This window comes from Megascapheus bottae, chromosome 28 (genome assembly GCF_031878675.1).
Source record: "Megascapheus bottae isolate mThoBot1 chromosome 28, mThoBot2.hap1, whole genome shotgun sequence".
Lineage (NCBI taxonomy): Eukaryota > Metazoa > Chordata > Mammalia > Rodentia > Geomyidae > Megascapheus > Megascapheus bottae.
In genome coordinates, this window is record NC_143536.1 from 12,687,497 (window position 1) to 12,710,700 (window position 23,204).

At 54.3% G+C, this 23,204-nt stretch overlaps 1 protein-coding gene across 2 annotated transcripts; it reads right to left on the bottom strand.

The window, feature by feature from the left end:
• Positions 1 to 787: 787 nt before the first annotated feature.
• On the bottom strand, positions 788 to 17,025 carry Lif (LIF interleukin 6 family cytokine). 2 transcript variants are annotated; one of them, XM_090320064.1, is made up of 4 exons: positions 16,906 to 17,025; positions 5,083 to 5,204; positions 3,231 to 3,409; positions 788 to 2,400 (listed from the first exon to the last, which is right to left on the bottom strand). In XM_090320064.1, the coding sequence occupies exons 2-4, from the start codon at positions 5,099 to 5,101 to the stop codon at positions 1,990 to 1,992; spliced, it is 609 nt and encodes a 202-aa protein (XP_090176190.1). In that variant the 5' UTR covers positions 5,102 to 5,204; positions 16,906 to 17,025; the 3' UTR covers positions 788 to 1,989. The 2 variants fall into 2 exon arrangements, with proteins under 2 accessions (XP_090176190.1, XP_090176191.1); XM_090320065.1 differs by lacking the exons at positions 5,083 to 5,204; positions 16,906 to 17,025 and adding an exon at positions 4,552 to 4,608.
• Positions 17,026 to 23,204: the final 6,179 nt, after the last annotated feature.

Sequence of the window (23,204 nt, forward strand, 5' to 3'; positions counted from 1 at the left end):
AGGCCTCAGGACCTGCCTGGGGCCTGTCCAGGTAAAGTGCTTAGGAAAAAAAAAAAAGTACTACAACGACGACGATGACAAAAAAAAAAAATCACTGGAAAGCAAACATTCTCAGAACCAGAATCCTGCTGGCTGAACGTTCCAGGACCACTCCACCCCTCGTTCAGGTTTGAGAAACAGCCAAAACACTGCAGTCCACACAGCTGCCCAAGCTTCATTCCCTCCCTCCTTCCCTCCCTCCCTCCCCTCCTCCTTCCCTTGCTCCCTCCTCTGCTTCCAGACCGGAGGGCGTGGCTCCACTCTCCTGGCCCCAACACAAAGGAAGACAGATCAGATGGGATTCTCTGCCTCACAGCCCAGACATGGGTGGGGGTGAGAGGAAAAACAGGGACCCACAGCTTGCTGGGTCTGTTTCCCAGGCATCTCAGGGCCCTCCCCCAATCTGGAGCTGTCAAGTGTCTCCCCCCCACCCCGCCCTAACTTTCTGCGTGTGGCATGTGTGAGTGTTGCAGCCACCGCGGGATAGGAGCATATTGGGTGGTGGGTGGGCATCCTCCAAGACCCTCAGTTAGTCAAGGAAATCTACCTCACCCAGGGGCTATTCTGGTCTGACAATAAATGGTGTGCATCTGTAGCACGCCTCCAGGGGGTGCCAGAGAGCACAGAGCTGTACACCAATGAACTGCTCCCTACCCCTCTACCCTGGAGCTATGGCCACTGGGACCCTGAACCGCTTCCCCCGCCCCCCTCCCAAAGCAGGTTCCAATGGAGGGAGGGAGAGCTGGGTGATACCCTCAGATCCAGACCAGTCTCTGTGATCCCTTTACAGTCTCCTAGACTAGAACAGGCTACATGAGGCCTGACCCTAGATACAACAACGTAAGGGCCAGACATGGTATTTAAGTCTGCTCATTCAAGAGCAGAGAAAGTGGGATTAACTCTACCATTGAAAGCACCAATAAGTTAACATAAATAGAACATCATAATAAATAGATATACAGGTCTCAGACTTTCCTGAGACCCTGACCTCAAGTTCTGCTGTCCCTCACTCTAAGGGACCAAAGATGGCCTCTGGCTGGCCTCGGGGACCTTTGTGTGGCCTGACGGGGCATCTTCAGGCCTCAGATATGAGCTGCTGCTCTCAGTCACCTGGCTTTCCTTTCTAGACCCATCTGTAGAAGAACTCTGGTCCTCTCTGAACCCCCTCACCTGCCTGTGCCACCTGTCTCTTCTTAACCTGCACACATGCCACCCCTGAACCTGCACAAGCCTATCCAAAGACAGCAGGGAAGAACAAGACTTTTGGAGTCCTGTCCTCCTTCCAGCATCTCCATTTTTCCAGATCCAAAGGTGGCCCCTCGGCCTTTCCTAGAGCCTGAACACATGACCTTCTAGAACCTTCCAACGGGACAATCTCTAGGCCTGAACTCTCGCGGATCATGCTCAAGAGAAGACACTATCCTACCATCCTACACCCCCCCCCAAATCCCTTCTCCATCTTCCACCCACAAAACTTCTACAGGGACAAGAAATCCTTCTGTATCCCAGCCCCTCATGCCCACCTGAGTCTCCACTGAGCCTCTCAAAGTCTTCCTTCAGGGCAGCAAAGGCACAAATCAATGGATGCCACTCTGTAAGGGACACTGGGTACTAGGCATCTCCCCTGTCCCTTGCTGTCTCACCCCTGTGGCCAGGGGTTTGAACAGACCATTTGTACGGGCTGTTCACTGAACACAGTAATCGAGGAACTAAAGGGCCAAGGAATAAGGCACAGGCCCTGGCGGTCCCCCCCCAGGGAAACTGCCCATCTTCAAGTGGGGGCTACACATAGGTCCTGCCTATGAAAACTTCATCACAGCACTCCCGAGTGGAGTTGCGTGGCTAGGGAGCCCTTGTAGAAGGGAAGGGATCTGCCAGCAGCCCCCCCTCCCATACCCTGGGTCCCACCCCAACATCTGAACCCTGTTTCTGAAATGTCTGGGTCCAGGGCTAGAAAGCCTGGGCCACCATGTTAATGACCTGCTTGTACGTCCCCAGGAGCTGGCAGCCCAGCTTCTTCTTCTGAAAGACCTCCTTGCCGGAAGTGTCCGGGGCATAGGCCACGTCTACGTGGCCCACGTGGTACTTGCTGCACAGGCGGCAGTGCACGTTGCTGAGAAGCCCCCGCAGGGCGTCGGCGGTGGAGTTGAGCTTGTTGTGGAGGCTCATGGCTCTGGGGTTCAGGGTCTTCTGGTCTCGGGTGATGTTGCCCAAGGAAGCACCCATGTAAGCGACGATGCGATAGAGTTCCACCAGCTTGGCCTTCTCCGTGCCGTTGGCGTGGAAGGGCGGGAAGTCTGTCGTGTTGGGGGCACACAGCTTGTCCAGGTTGTTGGGGAATGGCTCCCCTTGAGCCGTGTACTAAGGAGAAGAGTGACAAATGCCAAGGTGATGCGGTAGACTGGGGTTGATGTGCTCACCCACCACCACTAACCCTTGGGCCTCAGTTTCCCCACCTAAGGCAAGGGGTCTTAGCTCCCTGCTGAGAGCAGAAGCCCGCAGAGTGTGCTCATACTGGATGATCATCAAGGTCAAGGACAAGGTGAGTGGTTGTCATCGCCACCACCCAATGGGGACAGGAAGGCAATGTAGTGTGTCATAGGTGTCACCTCAGCGGGACACGGCCACGCACACACACTTGCACTTTCCTTTCTTTTTGTTGGTTGTGGGACTTGAACTCTGGGCCTGGATGATGTCCCTGAACTCTTTCCCTCAAGGCTAGCCCTCAACCACTTTAAGCCACAGCACCACTTCCAGTTTTCTGGTGGTTCGCTGGAGACAAAAGTCGTATAGGTTTTCCTGCCTGGGGCTGGCTTTGAACCACAATCCTCAGATCTCTACCTCCTGAGTAGCCAGGTATCTGCTTGTCCTTATTTGAACTTTCATGGACCATCAAAGCCATGGCACCTCCCTGTCTACTTGTCACCTCCTCTATTGGCTCCCCCTGGAGAGCTCTGGCTGGCCTGCAAGTGCCAGGCCCCCACCTGTCATAGGACAAACATTCCCAGTCCTGTGGTCTGCAGCCTGGGCCAGAAGAGACAGGTATGGAGAGGAATCGAGGCGTGGCTTAGCCAAGCCCCTTCACGGGTGTTCTTCCAGTTCTAAAAGGGGTCTCCCGCCAATCAGCACAGCCGCTGATATCTGCCAGCCCCTCCCTCCCGTCCCTCCTTCATGCCCCAAGGGCGACTTACATAGAGGATGAAGAGCGCGCTGGCACTGCTGTTGAGCTGTGCCAGTTGATTCCTGATCTGGCTCATGAGGTTGTTGTGACACGGGTGGCGTGTGGCACAAGTGACATTGACAGGCGTGATGGGCAGAGGGCTCGCTGCCCCGTCCTTCCAGTGCAGAACCAAGAGCAGGGGCACGACTCCTGGGAACCGGCAAGAAGGAGGACGTGAGCGGGAAGGCGGGAAGGGTGGCCTGGGCAGGGAAGCGGCTGAGGGGAGGGCTCCCCTGTCTCCCCTTCTCCCTCCTCCCACACCCCCCATCATTCCTGCATGGCTGCCTCTGCCCTGGGTCTCCAGATCTTTAGTGCTGCTTTCCTGTCTCTGTGTGCTCTGTCTTGGATTGTGGGGAGCCATTAGCACCTGCTGGAAGCCAGCCTCCTTGCTGGGGACGGAGACAGCCCCCAAGCCACCATCCTGAGACTCTGGCTGGACCTCGAGACTTTGCAGGTCCGGCAGATGCCAGGAGACACATGACCTCCGCTGGCCAGGGCCTGCCTGCCTCCCAGGTTGCTCCACATTGGTGTGCCGATCCATTCTAGCCCCCACCCCAAGCATCCCCTCCACCCCAGGATGGCAGGCAGAGGGTTTCTGTCAACTTCCTTCTGCAAGCTTGTCATTTGAATCTCTCCCCCCTCCCCGCCCTTGGGGCCTATGCTACCTAATTCAGTCATTCTCTCATCTCTGTTCCCTCCCCCCATCCCATCCCACCACCACCCCAAAATGGATCAGGACCTACAACCAGATTCTGCAGGTCCCCACAATCCAACCCCAAAACTATCATAGACCTGGATGCCACATGCTTTCTCCTGTGATCTGCTTGCCATGGCACAGGCCTGTGCCCCCCCCCCGCACACCCACACCCCCCAGCTTTGGCGATCCAGTTGGAGGGGGACGGGAAGGAAAAGGAATGGAAAGGTGTGGGGAGAGCGGGAGCTGTCAGGGCTTGTCCCCATGCCCCTCCCCTGGGGAGCCTGCCCCTCCCTTCATTCTCAAGCAACACTGCCCCCTTCCCAGAGCACCCCCTTCCAGGATCCAGCAGTAGGTGAGAAGGGGCTGAAGTGAGCCCACCAGTAAAGCTGGGGACCCACCCCCCCCCCACACACACCCTGGTCCCTCCATGCTGGGACAGAAAGAACAGTGGAACATTCAAGTTCAGTCCTCAGGCAGTGTGGAGCCCCCCTCCCCCATACACACACACACACACACACACACACACACACACACACACGCACACACACCCGGGATGGCTGGGGGGAGAGGGAGGGGGCCCACGTCCTCCTCTCACCTAGCCTCGGAGCACAGGATTTTTCCAAGTTAGTAGCAGGCTTTAGGCACAGCACCTGCTCCCGTCCCGGGCCGGAGTTTACAAGTTGCTCGGGCCGCCCGGCGCTCCTCCCAGAGAGCAGCCCGGGACGCGGGTGGAAAAGAGAAAGCGGAAAGAAAAAAAGAAAGAAGGAGAGGAGGAAAAAAAAAAAAGACAAGAGAGAAAGAAAGCGAGGGTAACTCCAGGAGAAAGTCGAAAAGTCCTTGCAGCATGGCAGATGGAGGAGATGAAGGAGAAGGAAGGAAGGAGCCTGGCAGCGATGGGGTCTGGAGGGTCCCCCCCCTTTCCTCGCTGCCGCCAACCTGCAGGTTCCAGGCACAGGAGGGCTGGACACGAGGGGTCCGGGATTAAGTGCGGTCACCCAGTGCCTAGGGCAGATGGGGGCAGGATCTGGGTGTCCGCAGCCAGAGAGTTGGGGGGGTGCCCCATTCTGGGGCTGCTCACCCAGCACCCTAAGTTATTCATCCCATGCGAGCAGCAGGGTGGATTTACCTGCCGCCAGGACCTTCATTCTGGGCTGGACTCCAGCGGGCCTTGGGAGGAGACCTTGGGTGCCGGCTGTTCTCAGAGGTTCATGCTCGGATGGGAAATTTGCCTGATTTATATACGCGAGCCTGTGTTGTAAGACAGAGAAACAGCTATATTTAGCCGGGATCCCCAGTCCAGGAAGTTGTTTGAGGTGCATCATAGGAAATTATGAATGGGAAGAAAGTGAGAGTGTGGTGGGGGGGGAGGGGGAGGACGGGGAGGGGAGGGGAGGGGGAGGGAAACGTTTTCCTCCTAAGAATGTGATTGATAAAATTATAATCAAGGCTTCCACCACCATCATCACCCACCCCCAAACAAACATATAAACAAACAAACAAAACCATCCTGTGGTTTCCCTAAATGCCCTGCCTTGGGTGTTGTTCGAAGATGGATTTGGGGGAAAGAGAGAGGTAGGTGCCTAAGCCCATTCAAAGAGTGGGGGGCTTCCCCAGCTGGGAGCCCCAGATGTTCTTATGACTCACCTGGATTTGGGGAGGTGGAGACAGACTGAGCAAGAAGATGGAGGCTGGTAACTGTGGCCCCCAGATCAGGGGGCTGTTTTGGGGGGGTGAGTAGGAGGAGAGAGGCTAGGGTTTGGTAGAGAGGCAGCTTCCAGGAAGAGGGGCTGGGGCCCGGCTTGGACTTTAAACAGTGTAATAAAGCGAACAGGACCTGGGTGCTTGAAGCTTTCCCATTGCCACTGGGCAAAGAGGGACTCCAAAGCAAGGTTTTCTGGGGGACCTAGAACCCCCAGGAGCCTGGAAGTGATGGGCCCACCCTCTGCTGACCACCATATCTGTATGAGAAGGCCAGGGCACGCTGAGAAGATGGAGTGGGAACAAACCTAACAGATCTTAGAGGGAGTTTTGGAGAGGAGGTTCAACATTCCCATTCTGAAAGGGGACCCTCAAGTGAAGCCCGAGTCTGAGACCCCCGCCTCCTCCTCCTCAGAGGCCAGCAGAATGGCCGGGAGCTTTCCTGGGCCTTGCTTGGAAAATCTTTGGAACCTTAGAGAACAAGGTGGCTTCTAGAGTCTACGACAGCGTCCCGAGCTCTGGGGTCAGCCATGGCCAGACGGGTTGGTAAAGGGGTGAGGAGAGACAGCAAGGAGTGATGGTGCCTGAGGCTGCAAGGATACACAACGGCGGAGGAAAGCAGCCAAGGCCAAGGCAGGTTCACTGCACACATCCAGGCTCACACAGGTGACCCCACACCATCTTGCTGTCCTGAGTGCCCAGACTTTTACTGTGTAAGCAAGCGTGTTTCATTACCATGCTTCTAAGCGTTTTGTTTTGTTTTCCAGTCCTGGGGCTTGAACTCAGGGCCTGGGCACTGTCCTTGGACACATTTTGCTCAAGGCTAGCGCTCTACCACTTGAACCATAGCACCACATCCAGCTTTTTCTCTGTGTGTGGTCCAAAATATCGAACCCAAGGCTTCACGTGTGCTAGGCAAGCACTCTACCACTAAGCCCCAATGCTTCTAAGCTTTGTACAGCAAATAGACACATTGTCTACACATATACACACACAAGAAAGAGAAAGAGTGGACGAGGGAGAGAGGGAGGGAGGGAAAGAGGAAGGAAGGAAGGAAAAAAAGCAAGCAAGCAAGCAATGGGGACTATGCCTATAACCTCAACTACTCAAGAGGTGAAGTCCGAAAGATCTAGAGAACAAAATAGTTTGAGAACTTATCTCTAAAGCAAAATAAAAACCACGAGCCCAGCTGCCTGTGGCTGAGATCTGAAGATCACAGTTCAAAGTTAGCCCATGCAGAAAACTCCGTGAGACTTTTTTTTTTTTTTTCCCAGTCCTGGGGTTTGAACTCAGGGGCTGGGCACTGTTCTTGGACATTTTTTGCTCAAGGCTAGCGCTCTTCCACTTGAGCCACAATGCTACTTGTGGCTTTTTCTGAGTATATGGTACCGGGGAATGGAACCCCGGTCTTTGTGCATGCTAGGTGAGCACTCTCCACTAAGCTATGCTCGCCGGCTTCTGTGAGACTTGTATCTCCAGTGAACCATCAAAAGGCTAGAAGTGGAGGTTTGGCTCAAATGGTAGAGCACCAGCTTCAAGCGAAATAAGCCACACGAAAGCACAAAGTCCTGAATTCAAGTCCTAGATCTGGCATTAAACAAACACTGAGGTGCCCGGAGCGTGGTCTAGTGGTAGAGTGCTTGCCTAGCATTACACGAGCTCTGGGTTTGATTCCAGAAGAAGCTGGAAGTGGTGCTGTGGCTCAAAGTGGTCAATACTAGACTTGAGCAAAAAAAGCTCAGGGAGAGCACCAGGTGCTAAGTTCAAGGCCCACGACTGACAAGAGGGTGGGGTGGGAAGGAAGGCAGGCATATCCCCATGTCCTAACACCTGGGGATAACTTGGTTCCCTATGGAACCTTCCCACCTGACCTTGACCGCAAATCCAAGTGGAGCAGTCAGCTCTCCAGAACTAGGGTGTGACCATGGCTTTACCAGGGCCAATCCTCCTATCCTTTGGGTACACTGCAGATCTGCCTCGCTCCTCCTCCTGGTGCCAAGACCCACTGTCATGCCTGCCCTGCACACACACACACACACACACACACACACACCCTGCCCTCCTCCTGGAGACTCCTGGCAGGTGCCTGTGGGCATAAATGCCCATCCCAGCTGGCACTTGCTGGCAGGAAGGAGGCTGTAAAGCCCTCCTTCTATCTCCCTGCACCCCCATGCACAGAACCTCTTCCTTCTCCAGGGGGATGCAGGGGGAACCCCTCAGGGGGAGACTCTTATACCTTTCTGGATCTGTACCCCCTAGGTGGTTGAGGGGGTGGCTGTGCAACCCCAGATTCCTGGACCCCCAGTTTCTGTGCAAGGATGGCTCAGATGCTAAACTCTGGGTCTCTCTCTGGTCACGTTGACATGTTCCCTCCACATGCTTGGCTGTCTTAACCTGCACCTTGAACCTATTTGAGGGGTCCCTTCCAAATCTCTAAGGACCTGGTGACCATGGTCACTCCCCCCCCCACCTCTGAGACCCTCTCCCCCCACCCTTCTTCACAGATTTGCAAGCCCACTCTGCCCTCTGACTCCTGGAACCGCACACTGACCCTACCATCTACCCCCACACTTCAGCTCCACCCCACAGGAAACAGGAAGTAGGAACGGGGTCTACATGACCCCGAGAATGCAGCCATTAACCCAGTCCCCAGGCGTGCTGTTTCCCGTGCCTCAGTTTCCCTCTCACAGTACCTCTCATATTCCATGGTTCCCAAGTACTCTGGGCCCCTCGGCTTCCCAAGCCCAGCTTCCCCCTCGTGTCCATGTCTGGGCTCCACCTGCGCTGGGCCTGTCCCAGGAGGAGGCCGGACAGGGTCTCTGAGCCGAGTATCCAGAAGGCTCCTGCAACGTGGCTACACTACGGCTGGAGTTTGTTTTCTTCCCTCCCTCCCTCTCGGGCGTGTGTGTGTGTGTGTGTGTGTGTGTGTGTGTGTGTGTGTGTGCTCCCCCCTGCTCCCCACAGAAGGCAGCCTCCCTTCTTGGCTGCCTGCTCCCAGGCCTGTGACCCCGGGGGCTCCGCCCTGGAGTGGCAGTCCCAGCCCAACCCCTTGCAGCTGTGACTTCATCCTAGCTGGCTCCCAAAGCCTGGGCCTGCATGCGAGGTGACAAGCCTGTGGGTAAAGAACACAGCTGGAGATCCCATGGGGACCCCTCCACCTGGATGGGGAGGCAGGTGATCATGTCATAGCCCTGGGTGCTCTTTCCCTGTCACTCAGCCCTGCTCTCTAGGAAGTGAGTTTGCAGGCCAGCTTGGGGCCTTCTGGGACACCCTTGCATGGATTTTGCCACCGAGTTTACTTTTTTTTCTCCTGGATGACTTTACCCTGCATCCAGAAGCCCCTCCTAGAGTGTCACAGCTACTCATGTTTCACCTGGGGAAATTGAGGCACCATAAGTGAAGGTACTTGTTCAACGTTACACACAGAGCCTTGAACTAGTGAGACCCTCTCGCAAAAGAAACCATCCAACCAAGTCAAGCACAAGTAGCTCACTTGTAATCCTAGCTAACCCCAGGAGGCTGAGATGTAGAGGCCAAGCTCAAACACCAAAGTTCACTAGACTCCTATCTCCAAAAGGACCAGCCGAAAAAGTAAGCCCGGAGGCATGGCTCAGCGTGACAACCCACCACCGAACAAGCAAGCCGAGTTCAGTACCAAGTAACTGCCAAAACACCCCAAACCATAACAACAACAGAACCAACACCTCAAATAAAGGCCACATGGAGTCAAAAACAGTAGCAGCTCTGTAGCCCAGGTCTTTGTCTCCAGCAGCATCTTGCACTCTAACTTCTAGAATAATCTCCTGCCTCCCAAATTCCTGGCCACCTCATCCAATCTCGCCTTTCCTGTCAGTCATAGGACTTAAACTCAGTTCCTGGGCACTGTCCCTGAACATTTGTGCTCAAGGCTGGCACTCTACCACTTGAGCCACAGCTCCACTTCTGGCCTTTCGGTATTTTATTGGTGATAAAAAGTCTCATGGACTTTTTCTGTCTATGATCCTCAGAGCTCAGCCTCCTGAGTAGCTAGGATTTCAAGCGTGAGCCTCTGGGTGCCTGGCTCTGAAATGCTTTCCAAGAGTAGTATTTTATGCATCCCCTAAGCTATCTCTGTCCAATCTGGTGGGGAGGAGATGGGGAGCTCTCACGTTCTGACTTTGGACTTCAGTCTCATTCAGAAGCAGACTGGAGGCTTGGCTCTGCCGGGTAGGAGCCGTGGACTCTGAGAAAGTGGTCGCCTCTGGCCTCAGTGTTGTTCATTTGTGGAATGGAACATGGCACCTACAAAGTGGTTCATGGGCCCAACAAATTGTGTGGACCTGCCCCCGCCCCCCCCCCTCCAGAGAAAGGAAGAGATGGAGAAAGCCTCAGGCCTAAATGGGCAGAAAAGAGGGGTACCTCTTCACCCCACCACACCCTCCAGCCTCAGAGATGCCCCTGAAAGAGGGGAAAAATGTGGCTGATGGTGGCAGTGTGCTTACTCTCCTCCTTTCCCCCCAGAGCCTGAGCTTGAGCTGATCTCATCGCCCCCAGGAGCTGATTCTCACACACACACACACACACACACACACACACACACACACACACACACACACACACACACACCCTCCATCCAACAAAGATGGGGACACAGCTCAGTGCTTAGTTCTGAGGGGCTTGAATCACCAGCCGCCCCCTGCTGAGCCTCTGGAGGGATGCGGGGGTGGGGGCCAGCCCCCTGCCTGTCTGTCTGTCGGTCTTTTTCCTGGGCCCGGGGCACTCAGGAGCCGGCGGCTGGCAGGGGGTGTCGGGAGGGGCCCTCTTGGCATCCTGCGTGGGCAGCCGGCAGTTACTCAGTAGGTGAGCAGTTCTCTGGGCACTGGGAATTCCCCAAGACCAGTGACCCAGATACTGATGCGTCCCCTCCCCCACCGGCACCCCTCCTCCCCCCACAACCCCCAGGCTAGGATCTCAGGCTTTCTACAGAGTGATCCCTATGAACCTGGGGGTGGGGGGGGGAGTTTAGGGCTACAGGAGGCTTCCCAACATGGAGGCCAGGGAGGGACAGGTGACTAAAGGAAATGGGAGAAGCTCAAGCCTTCCTAGGCTAAATTGGCCACTGGGGTTCACACCTGTAAGCCAGACTACTCAGGAGGCTGAGATCTAAGGATCAGGGTTCGATGTCAGCCTGGACAGACCAATCTGAGAAATCCTATCTCCATTTTAACTGGCAAAAAAAGCCAGACGTGGAAGTATGGCTCAGGGGGCCAGAAAGAGAAAAAAAAAAAGTAAAATAATAACCTTTTTTTATAAGCCAAATGAGAGAGCAAAGCCCATGTACTGGCACAAACAAACAACTCCTAGCACAGTCCTGGCACTTGATGTTCAAAAAGAAACACTTATACACACACATGGCCCACATGCATGCACACACATGTACATGCACACATACCCACAGCATCTTGTTATGTAACCCCTGGGAAACCAAGATGGAGTTCCCTGGGGTCTCTGTGGCCCCCTCCCTCCAGCAATGTGGAACCTTCTGGATGTCTTACGTTCCAAGGACACTTTTGGGCCTTGGGGGCGGTTAGAGTGTGGATCTTACAGATATGTAGGGCTGGATACAAATCCTGCCTACAGCCCTCCCTGGCTAGTGTAGTCCTGACCAAGTGACTCCCTTTCTCTGAGCCTCAATTTACCTTTGAAAACAAGTATCCACCAGCCAAAGTGCTCTGGGGACAAGGAGTAGACAACCCATCTAAGCAGAGTGGCCACAGAAGGTACAGAGGGAAAGTCCAGCCAGAGCCAGGGGTTTGGGTCAAGCCACTGGGTGTGTGTGTGTGTGTGTGTGTGTGTGTGTATGTGATCTACTCTGAGAATTAAGACCCCCAGGGTTCTCCTGTTCTGTGGATCTTCACAGAGATCTGGGGACAGCAGGTGGCCTTGCACAGACTCTGGGGGATGGAAACAATGGGACACAAAGCTTTTCCCATCTCCTGGCCCCAGCTCAGATGCTGGGCCTGTACTCAGCTCGCCCTCCTCCCCCTCGCCTCCCCGACCCTCTGGCCAGCACAGTTCAGCAGCCCCTCAGGGTAGTGAAGAGCCAGAAGCCACTCTGGCCCCTCGCCAGCTCCCCCCCAACCCCCGCCCCCCCCCCCGCATCCTTGGACATTTCCCGGCTGCCTCTGCGTCAGGAATGAACCCCTGGAGGTGAATCATAGTGACTGCATTTTTTGTTTTACCCCCCTTCATCTCTGATAGAAATTGCAAAGAAAGCAACAACCCAGAGTCCAGCAAAAGGGCCAGGGGTCCATTCCTGGGGCTGGTGCGGGGCCCCAGGTCCACCCCACACTGTGCCCTCCACACCTCCGTCTTTGGAGGTGACCCACAGCAGACAGCCCCATTCGCATCTTGGGCGCCACGTGGATTCGGTGGGACGCTGCTTTTTTGGCCCTTTTCTTGGCTTGCTTTTCCACATAGGGTGTTGCATCCTTTGTAAATACAAGGGACTGAAACCCTTGTATTTACACTTCCTCAGGTCTGGGCAGAGGCCAGTTGCCACCACACCAGGTTTTATTGATTGAGACCAAGTGTGTGGAGGGGGAGGGGTCTCCAAACCGTTTTGCCTGGGCTGACTTGAAAACTGGAACCTCCAGATCTCTACCTCCCAAGAAGCTAAGATTACAGATGCCAGCTACCCCACCCCATTGTGGGCACTTTCAGAAAGAAAATGCAATAGTAAAATCACCGGGCGCCACCTAAAGCCAGGGACAAGTCTTACTCCAGACACGTTTTGTATTTATTTCATTTTTTTCTTTTTTCTCCCAATTGTTTTCATGGTCTGAGTGTTTTATCTTTGATTACCAACATGTTTGTTTATTTGTTTGTTTGTTTGAGGGTTAATGTGCCAGTACTGAGGCTTGAACTCAAGGCTTGGATGCTGTCCCTGAGCTGTTTTGCTCAAAGCTAGTGCTCTACCACTTGAGCCACAGTGCCACTTCTGGCTTATTGGATGGTCCCTTGGAGGTAAAAGTCTCATGGACTTTCCTGTCCTGGCTGGCTCTGCACCCCGATCCTCTGATCTCAGCCTCTTGAATAAGGAGGTTCACAGGCATGAGCCACCTGTGCCTGGTGGCAAACATGTTTCCTGACCGCTGTGGGTGGCGGTCAGAAATCTCTGCAAGCCACTGGTATCGGCTGACGAAAGCCAGGCCCAGAGGGACCGAGTGACTTCCCAGGTCATTCCGCAGTTGGCAGCCCAGGAACCACTTCCGCTGGCACCGGTTCCAGCTCAGGAATGGGCCAGAGGTGCTGTGCAGGCCTGGGGCGGGGCAGGGCGAGGTGGGGCGGTGGGGCTGAGTGGGTGGGGCAGGTGCTCACTGTGGGAGCCAAGGCCTGGCATCCACTCTTGCCAGGACACAGCCACCCCTCACCCCGCCACCCATCCACCCAGAGCTCAGACTTACTACCCACTTCCTTCTGGAGCCTCAGACTCCTGCTCCCCCCCACATCCAGGCTTCTGCCCTGTTCCACCCCCCTCTTCTCAGGGTGGGGCCCGGGACAGCCCCACTGAGCCCTTCATCCTGCACTGGGCGGGCCACAGAGGAGGAAGTGGCCACCTTACCGGGCAGCTGTGTGGGGGAGGAAGGCCCCTAGGGACCCACCATGGGCTGGGGAGGGGGGAGGAGGGGGGAGGAAGGGTGGCTGGGTCAGTCTGTCTGTCCAACTAGGTCTGAATAAGCATTTGGTTATCTATTTCTGTATTTGTGTCTGTCTGGGTTCAGCAGGCTCTGGACTGTGTGTGTCTAGGATGTGAGTATTCAGTGTGGTTGTGTGTGTGTGTGTGTGTGTGTGTGTGTGTGTGTGTGTGTGTGTGTGTGTGTGCATGTGCGCGTGTCCCTCTCTGCACTCTGGCATGTATCTCCCACTATCTCCCTCGCCTGGGAACCCTGTCCTCACTTCACGGGAATTAGGGACACCGGCAGCCAGTCTCCTCCCCACCCTTCCCTGCCCCTCCCCACACCCCGGCCACCCTGACGCTTGGCCCAGGCGCAGCACTGATGTCAGAACCAAGCTCACAGCTTCCTTCTCCTCCTGGGTTTTCCAAAAGAGAGACACCACAGCGCGGGTCGCCGGTGGGGGGGGGGGGGGGCGGGGAGTGTGTCACTCAACAAGTTCCTGAACTCTGAGGCAATCCCCAGAGCAGGAAGCATGCCCCGGGATACACACGCCATCAGCCTGACACTGGCCGCCGAGGGGAGGTCTGGACTCCCCTTCCTGCCTAGCCTCCAACTCCTAGCAGCCGGGGAGGTGGGCCGTGCTCTCTCAGCACCCTAGGGGACCCAAAGAAATGTCCTTCGGGTGCTGGGACTGGGGTGATGTAAGCCCGAGGCAGAGCAGGAGTGATTGCGTAAGAGTGAAATGGTTGTATTACAAGAAGTAGGGAGGTGGAGGAGATGAAAGTCCTTTTGTCACTTCTCCAGGAAAGGAGATCTCAAAAGGTGGGGCTGGGACAGAGAAGGGGGGAAGGGGTCAACCCACCTCGCCCCACCCCCAGCCCGGAGTCTCGCTGGCTGTAGGAGGACTCTTGCAGCCCAGCCTCTTTCTGGGGTACAAGGCAGAGGTGCCATGGCCCCATGAGGCCCCCTCCCATTCCTCAGGCAAATCCATGCTTTCCAGCCTCCCCTCCTCCCCACCCAAGACCTCCACTCCTAACCCAGCCCCCTCTCCCATCTCTGCCATAAGCAACTGAAGTCTAACTTGACAGCTGGGGAACTGAGGCTGGGACAGATGGACAATATATAAAGCCTAGCCCAGCCTCCTGGAAACAGGACCTGGAGGGTCATGTGTGACGTGACCAGCCAGGCAATACTCCTGCAGCAGGGAGTCGGGGGGCCTAAGGGGGTCCCCTAGGACCAGCCACCCCTTGGATGTCTCTCCTGCCTGAGCCAAAGCATGTATCAGCCAATAAGCTCCATGACTCCTTCGGGCTCTGATCTCCTGCCCAGCTGGGCCTCCACTCCCACCCCACCCCACCCCACCCCTGGACCCCATTTCCATTTCCTCCCCTTCTGGGTGGGACCCACGTCTGGTCCAGGCAGCCCAGTGGGCCACCAGGACTGCAAATCCCTCCGTGGTGTCCACTCGGGGCTCAGGGCTGGCGGCAGAGGCCCCACCCAGCCCACCTGTCTAACCTAGCTGGAAGAGAGCCACAGAGTCCCAGCCCAGGAGGGTTTTAGAATCTGCCAGCTCTCAGGTTCAACCCCAGTTGTATCACTGATAGGCGTGGCACCCCCAGACTTCATTTCCAGATGGAAGGAACAGGGTTGGCAGAGCCCACTTGGGGAAGCTGGACCCACCCTGAAGACGTGCCTTATCTTAGCTAGGACAACTTTAAAGATAGGACCCAGAGAGAGAGACTTGCTTTCCACAGCCACACAGCACAGGAGTGTGACACCCCCCCCCCCGCCCCAGGAAAAATGCTTGCTTTTCCTGTGCCTAAGTTCAGCCCCGATTTGTTTGTGAGGATTCCAGGGCAGGAAGAGTAGGGGTGGGGAGCTGGGGGTGTGGGGGGACAGGGGAGGCATCTCAGTCCTCAATTATGGATTAAGACCATTAGTCTTGGGGATACGGTTGCCAGGGAAAGAATTGTCTCAGGTCCCCCTAGAAAGCTGGGCCTAAGACTAGGGAAGAGGCAGAAGCAGGGCTCCCAGCCCTGCATTCTCCAGGCGCCTCTAAGCTGTGGGCAGCAGCGCCCCCCACTGCCCACTGGCTGCAGGCAGCCAGAGCCCCAGTCTTGAGAGCCCCAGGGCTGGCTGGGCCATCGCTTCCCCCAAGACAAGTAGGAATTGAGGAAGTGAACTGAGTGCCTGCGGTCTGAAATGGGGGAGGTTGCCAACATGCCATAGTCCAAGGTAGGAGAAAGAAGCATGACTAAGGGGGACCCCCTTTTCCCCCCCACCCCACCCAGGCCGCGTCCAGCCACTCCATGGTGCTGCAGGCCCAAGGATTGTCCACAGGGGGCACTAGAGAACACACAATGGAGAATGGAGAACCTCCCCCCACCCCCACCACGGTCCAGCTATAACCCTGGGATGAGAGGAAGGAGAAGGAAGGGGGGCAGGAGTGGGAGAGGGATGAGGGTCACTCTCCTGGCTTGGCGCCTCTCCATTCTCCAGGCTCCTCACAGTTCAAAGAGGGACTGGGGGATAATGGACTCCATTTCACAGAGGGACAAACTGAGACTCAGAAACGACGCAAAGGTCACACAGCAAACGGCAGGCCCCAAAGCAAAACCAGGGCATTCTGCACTCAGAGACTCCTTGATGGCCCTCCAAGTCCCTGCTCGTCACAGCATGCCAGGAGACCCCAGTGTCCCAGTCAGACCCAAGGGACAATTTCCCACACTCTTCACAGCCCATCCCCAGGCCCTGGAAGTGTGGATCTCAAGATTGGGGCTCAGCCCCTGCTCCTGGTGAAAGCACCCAGCCCCAACCCCTGCCACACCCCTGCCCAAAGGCTCTATGCAATCTGACTTTTCTGTCTCCCCATCCCAACCCCAGAACTCCCCATTTCCATAATTTTACTAAGTCACTCGAGTTCTGCTATGGCCCACGGTCAAAAGCATAAGAGGTCCATGACCTTGACAGATGACCCCTGGGTCCTGTAAGGGGCGTCCTAGCCACTGTGGTCTTTCCCAGAGGACCAGAGACTCACACTGATGCCACAGCTCCCAAAGGGGAAAAGTGGTGTCCTCTGACAGCTCAGAGCCTCCCTACTGCTCTGAAGCAAAGGGGACTTGGCATCCCAGAAATTCAGACTCCCCCAGAGGTTGAGCGGTTGCTGTCACTGTGGGAGTCCAACATGCGAATCACAGGCCTCCCTCCTGCATCCCGGTTAAAGGGCACACTCCTCTGACCTTTAACCCCTCATGTGACCACAGGACACTGTCACAGCCTGTCCCTTCTGCTGGGCCTTGACATCCTGAGAAAGAGAGAGAGAGAAAGAGAGAGAGAGAGAGAGAGAGGAACAGCAAAAGGAACAGAGCAAAAGAGAGAGCTGGAGAGAGGGAGAGGGAGAAGAGGGAGGAAGAGACAGACAGACAGACAGACAGACAGACAGACAGACAGAGAATGCCTGCCCGGGGAAACTGAGATTCTGCAGTCTGACCCGTGCCTTCTGACAGCCAAGAGGGTGAGTGATCTCTCCTCACATGGAGGATAAATTAGGGGGAACGGGGGCTGACATTGCTCTGCCCCTTAGGGGAGCTTACCCTGGTCTCAATCGCTGGTCCACACAGCCTCCAGAGTCCTCAAAGATGTCCCCAGATCTTCAGCAGGACACCATCACCTTCGGGACCAGCCCCCTTCTGCTTCCTTCTCCTGCTGGATCTTGTCAGAGTTCCTTACCCCGCCCCCCCCCACCTGACTTCCCGTCCAGAGCCGGGTGGCCCCAAGCCTCCCCCCACTTCCACCCTATCCCCAAGATGAGGGCTCTGGGGACCAGAGGGGCCCTGGGTCCCCGCTGAGACTGTGTCCCCACACAGAGGGGAGCCGATCTCCTGGGTGGCCCAAGGGAGAAGCAGGGCTGGGACATGGGGAGGGGGCGTCTGTCCCCGCTGCGTGGCCAGCTTCTGTGGCCTGAGTCATGACTGAGCCACGCCCAGCCCTGCCTGGGTGACCCAGGCCAGCATAAGGCAATGACTGGACAGAACCCCGCATGACCAGCCGGGGTCCACCTTCGGGGTTTTGACTCAGACCTGCCACAGGCCGTGTGCACCACCACTGCCTCCCCACCCTGAGTTCAGTCCCGGGGCGGGGGGTGAGGGGGAGACTCACAGGCCTGCAGCTGGACACAGTGTCCCCCCCCCACCCCACAAGGCCCTGCTCCCTGCCCCAGAAACCCACCTCAGTCTCTGGGAGCCACCTGTCTGTCTGACCAGCCCTCTACCCCAGACGCCGGGGCCCAACCCCTTCACTCCTCCCTGAAAAGCCCAGCCCTAGGGACGCCCCAGGGAGGTGCCCAGGGCCTCTCACTCACTCACTGCTGGTGGACTGTGCCCTTGCCCTCAATACCAGAAAGGGGTTATGGGAATTCACCCTCCCCGCTCCCTACCCTGAGATGTTTCAGGCCTGGCCTGGGAGGGAAAAGGTGGGATAAGAAGAGGGACTAACAGAAGAGTTAAAAAAAAATAGAAGATAGTTCTGGACCCTGCTTAGGGACAAGGCTATAACGTCAGCCTTGTTGCAGCTAGACAGTGAGCTATGATAGGCCTACTGTGCAAAGGGGGAAACTGAGGCTCAGCCCAAACAAGATGCCAGAGAGAGTTAGGAGCCCTAAGCCCTAGGGTGAGGCTCATTTTGTAAGGTTCTTTGTTTCTTTCTTTCTTTTTGCCCGTCCTGAGGTTTGAACTCAGGGCTTGAGCACTGTCCTTGGACACTTTTTGCTTAAGGCGAGAGCTCTGCCACTTGAGCCACAGCACCACTTCTGGCTTTTTCAGTGTTAGTGGTACCAAGGAATGGAACCCAGGACTTTGTGCATGCTAGGCCAGCACTCTACCTCTAGGCTATGCTCCCGGCCTTTGTAAGGTACTTTCTAAAGTTTTTTCTAAGTGACTTTCCTCTCACTCCTGGCAAAAGAGGGAAACAAAAATATATCTGGGATAGGGGCCAGGAGTTTGGCTTAGGGATAGAGTGCTTGCATAGCATGCACAAAAAGACCTGGGTTCAATTATTCCGTACCACATACATAGAAAAAGCCAGAAGTGGTGCTGCGGCTCAAGTGGTAAAGCTTTGCCTTGATAAAGCCCAAGGACAGTGCTCAGGCCCTAAGTTCCAGCCCCGGGGCTGGCAAAAAAAAAAATCTGGGAGAGGATCTGAGGACAGCGGGGGACCCTGGAATCTCAGGATTGTTAGGTCAACCCGGGAAAAATGGCTCTATCTCTGTTTCCTCTCCACATAAAAGCCCCTTGGTTCCCTCTTTGTGCAAAAGCTCATGTGCCCTCCCTAGAGAGCCCTATGCTGTGCTTTTAACCCAGGTCACAGATGTACCTGGGACAGTGGGCTGTCCCTCAGGCTCTGAGGTCACTTCTATATCAGCCCTGGCCACGCCCTCTTCTTGCCCTGCACTATATAACACCTCTGTGCCTGCAGTCGCTGCGGCTGTGTAGTTTGCATTGAGGAAAGAAACTCATTTCTGCCTCAACTGCTTGGAGGTTGGTTTCGCTAACCCTTACTATCTGGTGCTAAGACCTGAGAGGGGAGAGTGACTAGCAAGAGTCTCTGGATCCCCTTCTGCTTCGCTTCCCTCAAACACAAACTGCCCAAGGAAGGAACCCCACATCGGACCTCTTACCTTTCATCGCTGGCCATGGATCCAGCACCCTGTCTCCTGCCTCCCGTCTCTATCTGGTGAGTGAATCCTCCTCTGTTGGTGTCCACACCAGAGAGATCCCTAAGCCTTGTGGCCCGTCTCTTCTCGTTTCGGGGATGACTGAACCACTCATTTGACCTGCTCTATGTCTCATCAGCTTCCCTCTAAAGGACTCCATCAAGCCAAAAGAATTCATTTTATTAAAAAAATAATAATAATGATTATTACAATACTCAGAGATTTGGATAATTCCTGCCAATGTAATGGTAACTGGTCAGAGGGCACATTTAGGCTTTCTTGCTCTCCTTGCTCTCTGTCTCCTTCTCCTTCTCTCTGTCTGTCCTCTCTAAGCAAATTCCCTCTGTCCACCTTCACCCCAGTGCCAGCCAGGCCCTGTGTGGCTGACACAGGATGGGTTGGATATAGGCCCCCAGTCCCTTTGGATTCTCTCACTTTTATTTGAATGATCTGGGCCTTTTTTTACCCACTCCCAAATGGAAGCAGTTAGACAGATTGCATATCCAAAGCAAACCTATCTGGTGTGTGTGTGTGTGTGTGTGTGTGTGTGTGTGTGTGTGTGTGTGTACTCTTTCCTGAGTCCACTCACTTCAGACTCTGGATTCTCAATGTCTGAGAATTCTCAAAAGCTGTCCTGGTGGAATTCCTTCCTCTCACCTCTTCCCTTTTAGCACTGTCCAATTGTTGGACATTCACTCTTTCAGCCTTTCTTTCTGTGCCTTCCTTCTGGAGGCAGAAAGGGGACAGAAAGTGTGGTCTACAGGAGTTTCGGAGAAGCACCATCTCCTCCTTGAAAATCTGGTTTGGGCACCTCCTTCCAGGCTCTTTGCAGGCCCTGGAGACTAATGCCCACCTTGAAGGAGACAGATGATCTGATGGGTTTTCATGTGCTCTCTCTCCCCACCTCCACCGAGCTTACTCCTTCACCCACCAAGGTGTTGGAAGGTCAATTCGTATGTTCTGTGCCTTGCTAGCAGAGTTTGTCTAAACAACTAGGCCTCCGTTATCTATGAGAGCAGGAGATTCCGCTTGTCAGCAAAAGTATTTAGTTTTGGGCTATTTTTTTTTTTTTGGTCGTTGTGCGGCTTGAACTCTGGGCCTGGGTAGTGTCCCAGAGTGTTTCAGCTCGAGGCTAGACTCTACCACTTGGACCACAGCACCATTCTTAGTTTTCTGGTGATTAATGGAGATAAGAGTCTCACAGAGGGCTGAGAGTGTGGCCTAGTGGTAGAGTGCTTGCCTAGCATGCATGAAGACTGGGGTTCGATTGCTCATTACCACATACATAGAAAAGGCCAGAAGTGGTGCTGTGGCTCAAGTGGTAGAGCTCTAGCCTTGAGAAAGTCGAAGGACAGTGCTCAGGCCCTGAGTTCAAGCCCCAAATCTGACAAAAAAAAAAAAATAAAAGAAAGAGAAGGAAATAAAGAAAAAAAAAGAAAGAATGAAAGAAACAGAGTCTCACAGACTTTAGTGCCTGGGCTGGGTTTGAACTGGGATCCTCAGATCTCAGACTCCTGAGTAGCTACGATTACAGGCATGAGCCACCAGCACTCGGCAAGTTTTTGTTTCTCTAGCAATGACCACGTGGTTCTATCATACCAGGAGTAAAAATGTCTTTTTTTTTGCCAGTCTTGGGCTCAGGGCCTGAGCACTGTCCCTGGATTTTCTCAAGGCTAGGGCTCTACCACTTGAGCCACAGCATCACTTCTGGCTTTTTGCTACATATGTGGTACCGAGGAATCGAACCCGGGTCTTTGAGCATGCTAGGCAAGCACTTTAACCACTAGGCCAAACTCCCGGCCCTAATTTTTAAAAACCTAAGTGTACCTTAAAACTTGTGTCCCAGTGTGTGTGTGTTTGTGTGCATGTGTGTGAATGTATTCATAACAACCTCATTTTAATGCATGAAAACGGTCATCATGGTGTGAGAAAAAGTCTTTTCTACCATATTAAAGTACTTCTTTCTTAAACACTGATTTTTTAATACTGATTTTTAAATACTCTTATCTCCTGAATTACTTGCTTTTTTACTTCAATCGTAACTATTATTCGTGCTGCTTGTGACAAAAAAAAAAAAATAGGGAATATCCCTCTTGATACCTAGCAAACTTCTCTGCCCAGGTAGAATAACAGTAAATTGCCTTGAAATGTGTCATTGTGCAATTCTAGGGTAAAGACTTAACTGGCTCCACAGGCCAAAAGGAAAAATGGACACCCCTGACTCATACCTGTCATCCTACCTACTCAGCAGGCAAACACATGACGATTGAGATTTGAAACCAGCTCATGCAGGCAAGCCTATGAGCCTCTTATTCCCAGTTAACCACCAAAAAGCCGGAAGTGGAGCTGTGGCTCAAGTGGTCAAGCACGAGCCTTGAGCAATAGAAAGCTCAGAGACAGCACCCAGGCCCTGAGTTCAAGATTGGCTCATGCACTCAAATACGCGTGCACCCACGCACGCGCAGGGAACAGCGTGCTAGGCCAGCAAAGGGTATAGACAGAAAATTTCCATTAGGAGGAAGCGCTAAAGTGGAAGGGAAACTAATCAGAAGTCGTGGAGGGCTTCGATTCAGGACTAGCTTGGATTACGGGGATGACAGCTAGCTGAGAATCTGGAACTCAGAGTGACTGATGCTCTGTGGCTTTGGGCCAGATGTTTCTTCTCCCTGAGCCTTCTTGGTAAATCATGACCTCCTTCCTCAGTCTAATCCGGCACTTAAAGGCTGGGAGCCTTTGCCCTAGCTGTTCTGATCACCTCTTGTGCACGTCACTCAGACCACAGAGTAGACGTCATCTCTCCAGACAGCATCCCGGCCACCCCCATCGCCTGATTTTCCCTCAGTGTATTTCATCATCCTGCCTTTCCCCCCCCCACCTCTCTCTCTTTTTTGCCTAGCTCATGCAATCTCTGAGGCTCTCCTAGGTTCTTTTGTTTGTCTGTTGTCTGTCTGCCCCTTGACCCAAAGCTCATTGTCTCCAGGGACTCCGAGCAATTATGGGCAACACTGCAGAGGCGGGGAGCAGAAGCCCGGGAAGATGTTCCCATCCTAGAGTCAACCAGCCTGGATGCAAGCAAACTGTCCCCAGCTCACTAGCTCAGCCAGCACCCAGCCTCACTGTTCTCTTCTGCAAAGTGGGTTGAACTCATGGCCGAGGGCTGCCCTGGAGCCCCATGTCAAGGAAGTAGAGGTGTTGGAGACCAGATCCATTTCTTCTTCCCCCCTCTCCCTTCAATTTTGTAGGTGGGAGTGTGGTTTTATTTCTGATGCTGGGATTTGAACTCAGGGCTTCAGGCTTACCAGCCAGATGTTCTGCTATTGAACCACGCCTCAGCTCTTCTTCTGTACTGGAGATGGAACCCAGGGCCTTACTCATGCTAGAAAAATGCTTAACCACTGAGATTCCCTACCACCCAGGGCCCCTTTTCTTACCTAGTAAAGAATACGGAGCTTTAAACCTCGAGTTCCCCTGCTTCTATTGGCATGTCTTTGGCTAGCAGGTACCTCTCCCATGGGAGCAACCCAGGACATTGTCCCTGTGTCCCTCTGGAACAAGGGTTTTTTTTTTGTTTGTTTCATCTTGTTTTAGGCAGCACTAAGGCTTGAACTCAGGGCCTTGCAATTGCAAGACACATAATCCACCCCTGAGCCACACCTGCCATTTTTCTTGGTGGTTATTTTTAAGATAGGGTCTTGCTGCCTAGCAGGCCTCATGGAGCTGCCTGTTCTACTCTTTCTGTTGCAGCCAGAATGACAGCGCCCCTTTATGGAGATGGACTTTACTGCCTGGGTCAATCTGGATCTGCAATCCTCCTATTCTCAACCACTCTAGTCACTAAGATGATGGGCTCGAAACCGGGCGTGGTGGCTCATGACTGTAATCCTAGCTACTCAGGAGGCTGAGATCTGAGGATTAAGGTTCAAAGCCAGCCCTGGCACAAAAGAAATGAGACTCTTAATCTCCAGCTAACCACTAGAAAACCAGAAGTAGCGGTTGGCTCAAGGATAAGGGCGTCAGCCTTGAGCTGAAATGCTCAGGGACAGCGCCCAGACCAAATTCAAGCTCTATGACCCACCAAAAAAAAAAAAAAAAAAAAAAAAAAGGAAAGATGACGGGCTCGAGCCACCTGAGCCTGGCTTCCAGGAGTTGTTCCAAGCACTCACCAAGCCCCAAGGTCAGTCT